Here is a 16,595-nt window from a genome sequence, read left to right on the forward strand (position 1 = left end):
ACTGTACTGTACAACTGAAACTAATATTGTATGTTAACTAATTATAATTGAAATAAAAATTTTTAAATAATAAAATATAACACTATCATTTAAGACATATAAAATATATTTACCTGATTTGACATAAGTGTGGAAACACAGTTATAAAATGCATCCCATTTTTCAGGTTTGATACCTTCTAGAGCCTCCTTCTTTGTGAAAAGATTTATGACCTTTGGATACCATGTTTTCATTATCTTCTCTTCTGCCTTTCTAGCTTGTATTGACAGATCATTTCTCAGTGATTCACAATCAATTGGCCCTTTAGCTCTATTTATGAGAATATAAAAATAATTTAAAGCAAATGATAAATATTGGTCCTAATACACAATTGTCGAAAAAAGTAAGATAAAAAAAATTTTTAATGAAAAGTTCTCAAGATTCATCAACTTAAAATGTCTATAGTCAAAATATAAAGACTCAATCAGGAGATATTCAAATCTTAAATGTTAATTAATAAATATGAGATTTTTACCTAATTCCTGTTAAATTTAGCAAAACTGTATTGGTAAACGTCGAATAACCAAGGTCCAGTAATATTTTCATAGTTGGATGAACAATATGCAAATTAGCTAATATTTGACTCCTTGCCTGCAGATAGCTAGAATGCCAAGGCTTGGAATAATCCAGTCCTCTGGAAAAGCAAAACACCACATCAAGCAGGATTCAAACAACACCCTCTAACGTTTAGGAAATAATAGTTATGACATGGAATTAATATTAAAGCAAGAAGACTGGGAAATGTGGTCAATGATCAAAGCTTTAGAAGACATGCATGTAATAAGAAGGCATCAATATCTTAAAAGTGTATTATTGGGGTGCCTGCGTGGCTCAGTAGGTTAAGCACCCAACTCCTGATTTCAGCTTAAGTCATAATCTCACAGTTCATGGGATCGAGCCCCAAGTCAGGCTGTCTGCTGACAGAGAGCAGCACTGCTTGGAATTCTCTCTCCCTCTCTCCCTCTGCCCCTCCTCTGCTCACATGCAGTGCACTCTCTCTCTCAAAATAAATAAATAAACATTAAAAAAAAAAAAAAAAGAAAGGGCATTATCTTCAGAGAGGACAGACTGATGGGCCAGGTATGAGTGCCTTGCTAACTTCCACTGTGCTCTGGCTCAGTTACCCCGGGCATGCATAAACAAACTCAGGAGTGGGAAGAGATGAAGAAATCTGTCTGGCATACATACACCAAAGCTTACTTATGGCCAAGTTGACCTATACATCCTTGTGTAAGCAGCAAATAGCCAACTTTAGAGCAAAAATACTACCACAGTAGTGCTATTCTTTAGATGTATCCAAAATAACTTTGAGCCTCACAATTCTAGACTTAAATATTAAATCAGCTTATTTTCAACCTGTTATCAAAACCTAAATGCAATACTGTTTTTAAAATAATTTACTCACATAGGGGATTCAGGTAAAGGGCCTCCTTCATCTTCAAGCCATTTAACTGGAGGTTTCACGAGAACACTCCTCACTAAAATACATATATGTATTAACATTTCTTGAAAACCCTCACAAGTCCTACTCAAACTTTCTAACTTTTCATATTAGATAATATAGCTTATTGGACATTAAAGTGATTATAAGAAAGAAAATCCTTTCTTGGCACTATTTTGGTGTTACTTTGGGGGTGGATTCAGATACAGTAAAGCTTTAAGTTTTCAGGTTTTTTTGCATTCTGTCTACTCAAAGGCCACTTAAGAAAATTTATTCCAGGGATGCCTGTGTGGCTTAGTCATTGAGCATCTGACTCTTGATTTTGGCCGAGGTCATGTTCTCATGGTTCCTGAGATGGAGCATTGCATCGGTCTCTGCGCTGATAGCATGAGTTGCTTGGGATTCTCTCTCTCTGCCCCTCTCCTGCTTGTTCTCTCTCTCTCACACACAAAATAAATAAACATTAAAAAAAACTTCACCAATAAAAATTGCAAGTATTAAATCCCTAATAAATCTTCCTAAACACATAGGGGCGCCTGGGTGGCTCAGTTGGTTAAGCATCTGATTTTGGCTCAGGTCATGATCTCACTGTTCATGAGTTTGAGCCCCGCATTGGGCTCTGTGCTGGGAGCTTGGAGCCTGCAGCCTGCTTCGATTTTGTGTCTCCCACTCTCTCTATGCCCTGCCCCTGTTCACGCTCTGTCTCTCTGCCTCTAAAAAATAAATAAATGTTAAAAAAAATTTTTTAAATAAATTTCTCTAAACACGCTAATTTTTTTTACAATCCTGTAAACAGTGTAGCTACAACCATAAAGAGAAAGAGAAAAATCAAAAAGCTCTTAGCTAATAAGGACAGAAAAAAATCATAAAATTTCCCTTAAATTACAAAGATTTTTGACTAGATTATAAGCTCAAAATAAAAACTTTAAATAAAAATAGTATCTAAGAAATACATATAGCTACATATATAAATTATTCATTATTCATATTTCTACTTTTGACTGAAGGGGTGGAAACAAAAGCAAAAGAAGCTTGGCACGTGTTAAATGCTCTTACCCAGGTATCTCTTCATGCTTCTCTCAAAGTCACTTGACACCTCATCTATGAGACTTCCAAGGAGTTCTTCTCTTTCTTTCCCTTCCTTTAAAGACTCAGGGATCAGCATTACCATGTGATCCAGCCATTCCTGCTGAATAGGCACTATAGGACTGCTTTCTACATATTGCTTCATATGAATATAGTTGAACTGAGAATGTAATAAGAAAAAGTTAAGCATTCTAAGTGATGTAGTATATCAGTATAACTCTTGAGCTCTGTCTTTCCAAGACAACATATTTTTTTAGAATAGAAGCATTCTGAAAAATAACATGTTTTCAGAATAAAAACACTCTACTCAAAATTATGACCTTCAAAGGAACCATTTTTTTAAGTACTCAGTATATATTTATTAAATGAATAAGAATTGGAAATTGGGCTAGGGAAGCTGGGTATGCCACATATTATCCACTGAAACATCAAAATACTTAGCATTAATTCATTAAGCAGTCAAAATTGTCAAATATGCACCCAGCACAAAGGTACTAAGTCACAATTGATAAAATAGCCAAGAATGTCAGGAAATAATAGCAATAAATTATAGGTGAACATTATTAAGTATTTTAGAATATTAATCAAGTTGATTAATTAAAAGTATTATCAGGGTGTTCCCCCCCCCCCCGCACTTAAATCTGCATTTTATACTTGAGAAAAGTAATCTTGTCATTAACTCTTCACTCAAACCAGGGTTAGAGTTGAAGATTTTCCATATTAAAATACCTATAAATGCTGGGATGCCGGGGTGATTCAGGGGGTTTAGCATCCGACTGTGGCTCAGGTCATGATCCCACAGTTTGTGAGTTTGAGCACCGCTTAGGGCTCTGTGCTGACAGCTATCTGTCTATCTGTCTGTCTCTCTCTCTCTCTCTCTGGCCCTTCTCTACTCATGCTCTGTCTCTGTCTCTCAAAAATGAATAAATGTTTTAAAAAATACATATAAATGCAGAATCTTAAATATACAATAGAAATCAATTAGGTTATCTTTAATAATTAAGAGTGTACTATGAATTTAACATGCAAGCTTGTTGGGACTCCCTGAATAAGGAATACAGTATTGTTTTTTTTTAATTTTTTTAAAAGTTTATTTATTTTTGTGAGACAGAGCATGAGTGGGGGAGGGACAGAGAGAGAGGGAGACACAGAATCAGAGGCAGGCCCCAGGCTCTGAGTTGTTAGCATAGAACCCAATGCAGGGCTTGAACCTGTGAACCCTGAACTCAAGACCTGAGCCAAAGTGAGATGCTCAATCGACTGAGCCATCCAGGAGCCCCAGGAATACAGCATTGAAAAACAAAAAATAGGGGGGCCTGAGTGGCTCAGACAGGTAAGCGTCCAATTCTTCATTTCAGCTCAGGTCATGATCTTACGGTTCATGAGACAGAACCCAGAGGTGAGCTCTGCACTGACAGCTCGGTGCCTGCTTGGGATTCTCTCTCCCTTTCTCTCTCTGCCCTTCCCCTACCTGCACTCACTCTCTTTCTCTCAAAATAAATAAACATTAAAAAAAAAACACACAACCACAAGGTTTTTCACGCAGCGATAGTTTTTAATTTTGATGAAATATACTTTATTGGTTTTTTTCTTTTGTGGGCTATACTTTTTGTTTCAGTTTGAAGACTCTGCTTAGCTCTTTGTTTGCTTCTAAAAAGCTTCAGTAATCTCTACACCCAAGGTGGGGCTCAAACTCACAACCCTGAGATCAAGAGTTGCATGACAGCAGTGAGCCTAATGTGGGGCTTGAACTCAGGAACCAAACCATGAGATCATGACCTGAGCCAAAGTTCGATGCTTAATTAATTCACCTAGGTGACCCTAAAGTTTTTTAAATAGTTTTATGGTGGGGCACCTGGGTGGTTCAGTTGGTTAAGTGGCCGACTTCGACTCAGGCCATGATCTCGAGGTTCATGAGTTTGAGCCCTGCTTCAGACTCTGTGCTGACAGCCTGGAGCCTGCTTTGGATTCTGTGTCTCCCTCTCTCTCTGCCACATCCTTCCTCACACTCTGTCTTTCTGTCTCAAAAATAAATAAACATGTTTTAAAAATTAAAGAAATAAAAATAAAATAAATAGCTATGTTTTACATTTAAATCTATGATCTAATTTTAGCAATTTTTGTACAAGGTGTGATGTTTAGGCTGAGGTTTGGGGTTTTTTTGTTGTTGTTTTTTATTTGTTTTATTTTTTCATGGATGTCAAATTGCTCCACTCCATTTGTTGAAAACACTCCTGTTTAATTAATTTTTGCACTTTGTCAAAAATCCGCCAGCTGTATTCATGTAGGTCTACTCTGGACCATTTACTCCACTGATCCATGTGTCCAATTATTTAAAAGTAAAATCATTTTTGAAAAGTCAGCTGGAAGTTGACTTGATATTGAAAAAAAAAGTCCCTTGGATTTGCCAATTAGCGGTCACTGTTGACTTTAATGATGAAGAAGTGGAGTTCCTACCTGCCAGGTTACCCAGAGCAGAGGGTTCAGTAGTGAGGGACTGTTTCACACCCACCTGTCTTTTTAGATTGTAAGACACTAGAGGGCAAGACCTTGGACAAAGAGTGAGGATGCTAAGTGCATATACAAGATACATCTTGCAGTTCACTCGACCTCATGTTAAATATTTATGAATGCTTTCTATCAGTTCTTATATCTAGAAAAGAGGCAAATACAGAGCCAAAGTCTCCAGAAAAGTTGGGAGGGAGAAAGTGAAGGGAGAAGGAAAGGGAAAGGGAAAGGGAAAGGAAAGGAAAGGAAAGGAAAAACTGAGTAGATAAAATTAGGTTCTCCAAAAGACCCTCAATACAGGGAGGTATGCTGAGCCCTCCATTCCCAATGAGAATTTGAAGAGACTTGGAAAGCCTGTTCCCATCCGGGAACATGCTTCATGGATTTCTTTCTTGTGTAGCCAGCTCCATAAGTTTCCAAATCCTTTTCTGTTAAATACATTTCACATGGTATCATCATCCACCAATTATACCACAGGCCCATGTTGTCACCCATGCAGTCAGTGCCACTTTTTAAATCTAGCACCTACCATGTGTCTAGCACCCTGAGATTCTCAATAAATAGTCATCATTATATCAATATTAGAACAATGAAAAGGGAAACACATTTCCTTTATAACTGCAACTTTTTTTTAAGTTTTTGAAATAATAACTAAAACATTTACAACTAATCCTCAAATAACAAATGGCAACAAAAACATAACTCTTAAAACTCATACTGCCATCCATGACATGCTTGTTCCTTTTGGCACAGAAAAATAAAATCTCAGTTTCTAAAATTTTTTTTTCTTCTAGAATGGGTCTTATTAGCAGATGGTCATAGAAGGAGCTACTTTGTAATAATTTCTTTAAACATTTTCAAAACAAGAAATACAAAAAATTGAACTCACTCCTTTCTTCTTAATTTCACTGGTCATCTGTCAAAAGCAAACAAATAAGACATAATTAACTCAATGAGAAAAAAATTCTAAGTGATTTAAATGTGTGTATTATGTATATGTATTATTTTCTTAAAAATACTAGTTATGTTGAGATTGGCTTAAAATAATTAAGAATTAAAATTGTATAGGATAAACTTTTTAAAGAGAAAACATAAACTTACAGTTGGAGGATAATCTGGTTCCATTGTTGGAGGTATTCTTTTATCCAGTGTTCTGTCTAAACTTCTTTTGACTCCATCAATTCTGAAATTTATAGTTAAAAAAAGTCTGACTCTGACATGATACTTTATATGGAAAACTCTAAAGGCTCCACCAAAAGGCGGCTAAAACTGATACATGAATTCAGCAAAGTCACAGGGTACAAAATCCATGTCCAGAAATCGGTTACATTTCTATATACCAATAATGAAGCAACAGAAAGAGGTATGAAGAAATTAAGCCCATTTCCAATTGCATCAAGAACCATAAAATACCTAGGAATAAACCTAACCAAAGATGTAAAAGATCTGTATGCTGAAAACTATAGAAACTTCTGAAGGAAACTGAAGAATACACAAAGAAATGGAAAAACGTTCCATGCTCATGGATTGGAAGAATAAATATGGTTAAAATGCCAATACTACCCAAAGCAATCTACACATTCAATGCAATCCCAATCCAAAAATTGCAGTGGCATTCTCCTTGTAGCTAGAACAAACAATCCTAAAATTTGTTCGGAACCACAAAAGACCCCAAATAGCCAAAGTAATATTGAAGAAGAAAACCAAAACGGGAGGCATCAGAATCCCAAGTGTGACCCCAGAATTAAAGATGTTGTTTGATCAGTGCAGAGTGAAAACTTTCTATCACACATTCTAGAATTCTACATTTATTAAAGCAGCATAAGACTGAACTTGCTTTTTTTTTTTAAGTTAGGCTCTAAGCCCAACATGGAACTTGAACTCTTGACCCCAAGATCAAGAGTTCCCATGCTCTACTGACTTAACCAGCCAGAAGCCCCTGAATTGGTTTTTTTGAGTAGCTTCATTTCCATGTTGAATCTTACTTAGCCTGACTAAACTAAAATTCCAAAGGCTTTTTCACATGAAATAGAAAATGTGGCTGGAATATCATCCTTCCTCTTTTCTTTATTAATCACAAAGGTGCTGGCCAGACTTCCTTTCATCCATCATTATTTCCCTGAATAGCCTTGCTCTATGTGATCCATCCTTCAAGGAATTTGCCTTATACTTCAGTATGTTAGCTGGCTCTCACTGACTTGCACTTTAATTATCCTAGCAAAAATATGCTTGACCTCCTTGAGCTCTTTATATAAGAAAAGCCATCTTATGGAAAACAACTTGACAATAAAATATTGAAAAAAAAAAAAAGAAAAAAGAAAAGCCATCTTTAAGATAGCAACAGTTTCCTGGAGTGTGTTTTCTCCTACTGGCTATAAATACAAAGAGTTGGGAAGAACATAAAAGTGAGCCTTTCTTTCCCTGCCTGTTATTACTTTGTATGTTGACAATCAAAAACAAATAAATAAACAAAAATTGGATCATTTCAAAGGACTGTGTGAGAAACCACACAGTACAGTGCAGTGAAGGAGAGAAAGGCTGGTCTGAATAAAGATGGAGATAGTGACCAGGAAGAAGCAACTTATTCCTGGGACTCTGGAAAGCTACAAAATGATTTTGTCTCAGCCAAGTAGTCTCAGCTACTGGTCACAGGAGGTGTCCAGTTCCACCCAGGATAACTTACCTCGTATCTCAGTCCAGGAACTCTTATCAACAGACTTCACCCCATCTTAGGCACAGGGGAATCTATATTCCTATTGCCTAATAGGTAGAGGTAGGAAGAGATGGAGAAACAAAATCCACAGTCTTCCAGGAAAAAAAAGTGTTTCTGGTATAAAAAAAACTTTAATTGCAAACACATTTTCCCTAAATAAACAATGGCAAGTCTAATCTCAGTATTAATAAAGCACTATGCTTAAGGTAGTTTTGAGACACTACTTTTTTTTATTAAGCACCAAAATGAGAGGGGTACTACTTAAATGTCTATACAAAGTATAAGAATTAAGTTCCTCTTTTAAAAATGCATTTATTCAGGGTGCCTGGGTGGAGCAGTTGAGTGTCTGACTCTTGATTTCAGCTTAGGTCATGATCCCAGGGTGGTGGGATTGAGTCCTGCACATCAGGCTTCGCACTGAGCATGGGGCCCGCTTACAATTCTCTCTTTCACAAAGATTAATTGGCCATACATTTGTGGATCCAATTCTGAGCTCTCCATTCTATTCCATCGGTCTACATGTCTGTTTTTGTGCCAATACCATGCTGTCTGGATGACTACAGCTTTGTAGTACAGGCTAAAGTCTGAGATTGTGATGCCTCCATTTTGGTTTTCTTCTTCAATATTACTTTGGCTATTTGGGGTCTTTTGTGGTTCCATACAAATTTTAGGATAGTTTGTTCTAGCTTTGCAAAGAACGCTGGTGCAATTTTGATTGGGGTTGCATTGAATGTGTAGATTGCTTTGGGTAGTAATGACATTTTCACAATATTTATTCTTCCAATCCATGAGCATGGAATGTTTCTCCATTTCTTTGTTAATTTTTGACAAAGCAGGAAAGAGTATCCAATGGAAAAAAGACTGCCTCTTTAGCAGGTGGTGCTAGGAGAACTGGACAGCAACATGCAGACGAATGAAACTAGACCATTTTCTTACACCATAAACAAAAATAAACTCAAAATGGATGAAGGACCTCAATGTGAGACAGGAAACCATCAAAACCCTATAGGAGAAAGCAGGAAACAACCTTCTTGACCCAACCACAGCAATTTCCTACTCGACACATCCCCAAAGGCAAGGGAATCAAGAGCAAAAATGAATGACTGGGACCTCATCAAGACAAAAAGCTTCTACATGGCAATGGAAACAATCAGTAAAACTAATAGGCAACCAACAGAATGGGAAAAGATAGTTGCAAATGACATATTGGATAAAGGGCTAGATCCCAAACCTATAAGGAACTCACCAAACTCCACACCCAAAAAACAAGTAATCCAATGAAGAAATGGGAAGAAGACATGAACAGACACTTCTCCAAAGAGGACATCCAGATGGCCAACAGACACATGAAATGATACTCAGCGTCACTCATCATCAGGGAAACACAAATCAAAACCACACTGAGATACCACCTCATGCCAGTCGGAGTGGCTAAAATGAACAAATCAGGAGACTATAGATGCTGGCAAAGATGTGGAGAAACATACTCCTACGTGTTGGTGGGAATGTAAACTGGTGCAGCCACCCTGGAAAACAGTGTGGAGGTTCCTCAAGAAATTAACAATAGAACTCTCCTATGACCCAGCAATAGCACTGCTAGGAATTTACCCAAGGGATACAGGAGTGCTGATGCATAGCAGCACATGTACCCCAATGTTCATAGCAGCACTTTCTACAATAGCCAAATCATGGAAAGAGCCGAAATGTCCATCACCTGATGAATGGATCAAGAAGATGTGGTTTATCTATACAATGGAATACTACATGGCAATGAGAAAGAATGAAATATCGCCATTTGTGGCAAAGTGGATGGAACTTGAGGGTGTTATGCTAAGTGAAGTAAGTCAGAGAAAGAAGGACAAATACCATATGCTTTAACTCATAAGTCTAACAGGAGAAACTTAACAGAGGACCAAGGGGGAGGGGAAGTGGGGAAAAAGAGTTAGGGAGCGGGAGGGAGGCAAATCATGAGAGACTCTTGAATACTGAGAACAAACTGAAGGCTGATGCGGGTAGAGAAGAGGGGAAGGGGGGTAATGGGCATGGAGGAGGGCACTTGTTGGGATGAGCACTTGGTGTTATATGGAAACCAACTTGACAATAAACTATAACAGAAAATAAAATTTAAAAAATTCATGAAATAAAAAAAGATCCTCTCTCTCCCTTTGCCCCTCTCCCCCACTCGTGCTCTGTCTCAAATAAAAATACATATATATTTTAAAATTTTACTTATTCACTTATTCAATTACCAACAATAATATGCCAGATACTGCTTTTTTGTTGAGATCGCTGCCTTTTTTTAATTAATTAACTTATTTTTAATTTACATCCAAGTTAGCATATAATGCAATAATGATTTTTAAAATTTATTTATTTTTAATTTACATTCAAGAGAGATCTCTGTGCTTAAGCATGTGAAAGTAAGTAGAAGAGAATGGTAACTAAAAAACAATAATACACTGCGTAGTTGAGGAAGTCATAGTTCCTCAATCTATTTGTTGATTGACCCTTCTGTACTGAAGATTTAAATATATTATAATACTTTTTTTTCAATTTTCTACTTAATTTTTAGTTAGTTAACACAGTGCAATACTAGTTTCAGGAAGAGAATTCAGTGATTCATCACCACTTACATACAATACCCAGCGCTCATCCCAACAAGTGCCCTCCTTAGTGCCCATCACCCATCGAGCCCATCCCCCCCACCTTCTTCCATCAACCCTCAGTTTGTTCTGTCATTAAGAGTTTCTTGAGATTTGTTTCCCTCTCTCCTCCTTTTTTCTACCTTCTTCATCTGTTTTGTTTCTTAAATTCCACATATGAGTGAAATCATATGGTATGTCTTTTCTGGCTTATTTCACTTAGCATAATACATTCTAGCTCCATCCTAGAAGTTTAGTTCTGGGCCTTTCTCCTCTCAATGATTACTCTCTCTAGGTGATTTGAAATATTCCCCATAGCTTTAACAACCATCTACATTCTGTTGATTCCAAAATTTGTATCTTTAGCCTAGGCCTTTACTCTTATATACCCAGATGCTTGCTTAACATATTTCCCCTTAGATGTCACATAAGCACCTCAACTTCAAAGAATATCTCACTAATCTCCTGGACCTCTGATTCTTTACAGATATAAACACTACCACCTGCCTTGTAATTTTTTTTTTTTACCAGGTGGATGGTAGTGTTACATCCATAAGAAGTCCTACAGATTCTAGATCCAAACCTATCCCCTGCAAATCTACTTCTCTCCTCCTGCACTGTTTCCAGCCTTATCCAGCCACTGTAAGCTCTCATCTCTGCTACTACAAAAGCATTCTACCTGGTCTCCTTTTTTCCTACTACTCTTGCTCTCTCCCCTTCCCCACCTTAGTCTATTCTTAATAGCCAGGGTGAATTTCATGTCATGTCCCAGTTTAAAACATTTCAATGGCTTCCATTGTATTTAAAGTGAAATCTGAATTCATTATCATGGTTTACAAAACCTTTCGCAATCTGCCCCCACCTTTCTCTCCACCTGTACCCGATATCGCTCTTCCCCAGGCCCCTGATACTCTAGTGACACTGGCCTCTGTCAGCTCCCAGGACATGCAAAAGCATTCATATTCCAGGGCTTTCAATGCTTGCTATCCCCTTTACTAGAGGGTTGCTCTCATGCTTATTTAAATGAAAAACTTCCTATTCTTTAGATTTCTACTTAAATTTTGTTTTTAATTTTTTATTTATTTTTGAGACAGAGTATGAGCGGTAGGGGCAGAGAGAAAGGGAGACACAGAATCAGAAGCAGGCTCCAGGCTCTGAGCTAGCTGTCGGCACAGAGCCCGACGCGGGACTGGAACCCACGGACAGTGAGATCATGACCTGAGCCGATGTTGAAGGCTTAACTGACTGAGCCACCCAGGTGCCCCTAGATTTCTACTTAAATATCATCTCCACAGGACTTCCCAGTGATGTTCCTAGGAACACCTTCCCTTTCTCACAATCTTGTATCTTCCTAGTACTCAACACCACTTGAAAGGTTAACGTACTCTTTTTGATTTTACATTTGTTTGTTTTTAAATGTTAATTGTCTGTCTCCTCCCACTAGAATATCAGTATCTTAAAGACTCCCTTCTGTTGTATTCTCTATGGCTGGCCTCCCTAGTAACAAGCACAATGTCTGTGTCACAGTAAGTAGTTAATATCTGCGAAATAAATTGATGTAAGAGAAATACGTACACTTTATGTACAGCTTTATGCCGTACAAAGGGGATTAGCAGACTACTTTCCAGAGGAGATGATCCAAAAACTAAGCTTTGAAGAACTAGTATAAATTACTTTCCAGTGAAGGAAACTGCAGGGAGCAATTATGAAATTTATTTTTTCTCTAAACTGTGAAAAATATAATACACTCCTGGAACTGCAAGTAGATCAACATAACAATGTTAGATGATGACAGGTTTTGGAGTAAGAACAACGTGTAACTCCTAAGTCACCTCGTTCTTTATTCTCTAAGTGAACTAAAACACTGAGTAGACTACATTTATATATTTAATCATTTTATAGGGTGTTGTGAGAAGTGCAGGTGAAGTGATAAAAACAATGCCTAGAATAAGTAGTGATCAGCTTAAGCACCATATTAGCTATAGATACAGTGACATATATATAACATGTTAGATATATAGATATACTGACTATAAATAGTGACATATAAGAGACAGATATATATATATATAGTGATATATAACATTTGCTATTGTGATTACTTTTCAAATTGTTTCCCTGACTGAACATTTGCCCATTAACAACCTACATAGTTAAAGCTTTTTTTTTTTTTAATGTTTTTTATTTATTTTTGAGAGACAGAGAGACAGCATGAGCAGGGGAGGGTCTGAGAGAGAGGGAGACACAGAATCTGAAACAGGCTCCACGCTCTGAGCTAGCTGTCAGCACAGAGTCCTACACGGAGCTCAAACCCAAGAACCATGAGATCATGACCTGAGCCGAAGCTGGATGCTTAACTGACTGAGCCACCCAGGCACTCCTAAAGCTTTTTTATGAGAATATGAACACAAACTATTTCACTTGAATTCCAAAGAAGACTTATTTCCCAATACACTACTTACACTAACTGATTAATTGTCTTCTGCTGCTCCTTAGATCTTCTGTAATTCAGCAGTTTACTTTGTGCTGGGGTGTCAACACCTATGTTTTCAGGGGGGCGCACGATAGGAGGCAACTTCAAGTTCAGAGCTTCCTTTTCTGCTGCAATGGCAGCTTTGTTTTCATCCAACATCTTGGTCTCCTAAAGATTAAAATACTTTATACTCCAAGAAGAAAAAGCCCAAAAAGCCGTTATTGTAAATCTTAGCCTTGATATAGTCATAACATATCTTAGATATCAATTTTAAAAATTCCAGACCTTTTGAGACCTTCCTCCCAAGTTTGGTGTTAGTCTAAATGACAGCTGAGGCAAATGGGAGGGATTCTTGTTACAGCTCCACAATCCACTTGCTACAAAGACATGACCCCTGTCACTTCCCAGTTAGGGTGTCAGTTTCCCCAGGGATGAAATTAAGGAACTGGATTAGATACTCTCTAAATACCCCTTCAGTTCTGATATCCTGGGTTGGAATTGTTCCCTAAAATGCAAACCACCACCATCACCAGCACCACCACCACAAAATCCAGTTGTTCTGGTATAATCCCTCTCCCAAAAAAAGCTGATGCTTGACATCATTAAGATTTTTAAACGTCAATGTTGTATCTTAGTCTTGCTCCTTCCTAGGAAATGACACGATATACAAGCAACAACAGGCATACTTAACGTGCAGTAAATCTAAAATGCCATGTAAATGTTGAACAACTAACTGTGATACCACCTGCATTTGCCGCCAACGCCCACAGAATTCGGAGATTCCTGCTTTGGAAATGAGATTATTTCTGCCGGCACCCAATTAGAGATCTTCGGCTCTGGGAGAAGAGGGAAGAGAAAAGCTGAGGACAAAAGTACCTATCTGATTGTTTTCACTACTTCCGGGCTGCGCGGACGAGAGGCAAACGTTCAATTAATTAGCTTCTCCTCAGGTGAAAGGAAGAGGAAAAACGAGGGGTGAAACCTCAGGGAATCACACCGCTCCGGACCAGCTGGGCCGTCGCCTGGAGCTTACAAACAAAGTTGTCGCCATGGAAACTGTCGCGGTTGCGGCTGGAGAGACTGGGTAGAGGTTGCCAGGGTGAGGCAGTTGCTCAGCGGCAACAGATTAGGATCACCTGTCGCAATAATTCATTACTCAGTTTATTACTAATTAATTACGAGTGGAGGGTGGATGAATGAGATTTTTTTTACCTAACTGCCTTCCCTTGAAACTAACCCAGCGAATCAGGGGATCTTCAAGTCGTGGAAAACTGCAAGACTGGAAATTTGGATCTGTTGGAAAATAGGTTTACGTACACACTCGCTTTTAGAGGAGGATCAAGTCTTCTAGTGTCCCCATAGTGACGTCCCTGTAAATAATCAGCAATCTAGCTTGACTTGTTTCTATATTTGATATTTGTTTACACAGCACTTTTCCTTCAGGAAATCCTTGACCAAAAAAACCCCTAAGATGTGTAAATTTTGCGGGTATGCCTGGAGATAGAAACGTGAAACTTAGCTATTTGAGGCTGCACAATGGATACTCCAACTGAATGATAATAGCCTACACAAACATCATTTGCATAAATAAAATTGGAGGGTAAGTCCTGGTGGTGTATTGATGGCATGTTCATTCAACAAACATTTGAGCATCTTTTATGTGCCAATCATGTAAAGAATTGTTTTTAGAGTACAGCCTACACTCCTATGTCTGGCACACAGCACGTCCCCTAAAAACATCGTTCAAATGAGTGAATGAAAAGGTTAAATATCCTTGTAGCTTGTAAATATACTTGTAGCTTGTTTTCCTGTAGAAAACAAAATACTTCTATAAATATGTGATGGTTTTTGACATTTGCTTAGGCTAATCTAAAGCTGTGGACTTAAGAGAAGATAGCAGTCTTTTGTATGATACCCACATCTTCTCCCAGTTATTTAATCAAATACTACTCTAGTGCTGCGATAAAGAGATTTCACAAATGCAATTCAAATCCTTAGTAAATTGATGTTAAACTAGAGAGAGTATCTGGGTGGGTCTGACTTAATCAGTGGAAATCCTTTTATTTTTTTATTTTTTTTAATGTTTTATTTATTTTTGATACAGAGAGAGACAGAGCATGAGAGGGGAGGGGGCAGAGAGAGAAGGACACAGAACCGGAAGCAGGCTGCAGGCTCCAGGCTCTGAGCCAGGCTTCAGCACAGAGCCTGACGCTGGGCTCGAACCCACGAACGTGAGATCTGACCTGAGCCGAAGTCGGAGGCTTAACCGACTGAGCCACCCAGGCGCCCCTAGAAATCCTTTTAAAGAGAAGTTTTATGCATGCACTGAGTCAGACTCTAAAAGCAGCTAGGTTTATAATTGCTCTCTCCTCTCTGGGTCTTTCTGACAGCCTACCTTACAGACATTGGACTTGCTTAACCAGTCCCCACAATTGCATAAGCAAATTCCTTGTAATAAATCCATATACATACATATACAGACATATGGGTGCTTATAGGGACATATAAAATCTGGTTCGCCTTCCTCATTAAACTTTAATACAATGTATATTTTTTAAACAGCTCTATGTAGGTATAATTTATATACTATAAAATTTACCATTTTAAAGTTTATAATTCAATGATTTTTTTCTAGTTGTACACATTTCACATTTTAAAAATAGTTTATGTTTTAATAATCTCTACACCCAACGTGGGGCTCAAACTTACAACCTTGAGGTCAAGAATCACATGCTCTACTGACTGAGCCAGCCAGGTGCCCCCAACAATGATTTTTTTTTAGTAAATGTAGAGAGTTGGTCAACCATTCCAAGATCCAAAACAAAAGCATTTCCCTGGGGCTCATTTGCAGTCAATCTCCACTCCCACATCCCATGAGGGAAAATGCTGTGGACAAGAAAAGTGCCATTTCAAAATTCTTATTTGTAAAGGGGGTTCTATAAACTGGACTACCAAGACTTATTTTCTTTCTTCTTTAGGTTAGTTGGTTAATACAACCGACTCATACTGTAGCCTGGACTTGCATATATACCATCTGTTCCCAGCCACCTTATCAAATACTTGGTGGGTCGGGGGAAGGGAAGACAGCAACAGAAATTTCAAATGATTGCAAAACTCATCCTGCTTTTAGAACACAAGATCTATTTTCTTCATGGTAAGCCAGGGCGTAAGGTATGGCTTATTAGATACCCAGTAAGCATTCTAGTCGTAGGATAAGAAAAAGTGGATACAAATAGACCGTTTGTGGACTGAAGTGACTTCTCAATTTTTTTGAATCTTCAAGGTTTTTTTCTTTCCAGCTAACCACAGAATATCAATTATATTCAACACAATCATTCTTGAAATACTTTATTTGGCTTTCAGTGAAGCTACAAGCTACAACTTATCTTCCTTGTTTAGCTATTCTCCATCTCATGCAATGTGTGTGTGGCCTTCAACCGATAACTAAATCATTCCAGACCTCACAACTATTAAAAAAAAAAAAAAGCTTCCAACACTGTCATCAATCTGTAAATGCTAAGTCTTGTATAACGCTCGTTATTATTAACTACCACAAAAATTCAGCTCCATCCATCCGCGCCGGCCCGGCCTGAGGCGAACCCACCCACAACTCGGAGAGGGCGTGCAGCACTGAGCATGCTGTGGAAAGGAATTGGGCAACGCTTTCCAAGGTCGGAGGCAGCGGGCGATCCC

At 38.1% G+C, this 16,595-nt stretch overlaps 1 protein-coding gene across 1 annotated transcript in view; it reads right to left on the reverse strand.

The window, feature by feature from the left end:
• DNAH12 (dynein axonemal heavy chain 12) overlaps window positions 1-14,269 on the reverse strand; it is a 169,930-nt gene extending 155,661 nt beyond the window's left edge. The window contains exons 1-8 of the mRNA XM_029917884.1: window positions 14,220-14,269; window positions 12,892-13,070; window positions 6,176-6,257; window positions 5,964-5,990; window positions 2,537-2,726; window positions 1,445-1,517; window positions 515-673; window positions 114-309 (exon numbers count right to left, since the gene is read on the reverse strand). Coding sequence (XP_029773744.1) covers window positions 114-309; window positions 515-673; window positions 1,445-1,517; window positions 2,537-2,726; window positions 5,964-5,990; window positions 6,176-6,257; window positions 12,892-13,061 — 897 coding nt within the window. The 5' untranslated portion in view covers window positions 13,062-13,070; window positions 14,220-14,269. The remainder of the gene's footprint in view (window positions 1-113; window positions 310-514; window positions 674-1,444; window positions 1,518-2,536; window positions 2,727-5,963; window positions 5,991-6,175; window positions 6,258-12,891; window positions 13,071-14,219) is intronic.
• Window positions 14,270-16,595: the final 2,326 nt, after the last annotated feature.

The sequence above is a fragment of the Suricata suricatta genome, chromosome 12 (genome assembly GCF_006229205.1).
Source record: "Suricata suricatta isolate VVHF042 chromosome 12, meerkat_22Aug2017_6uvM2_HiC, whole genome shotgun sequence".
Lineage (NCBI taxonomy): Eukaryota > Metazoa > Chordata > Mammalia > Carnivora > Herpestidae > Suricata > Suricata suricatta.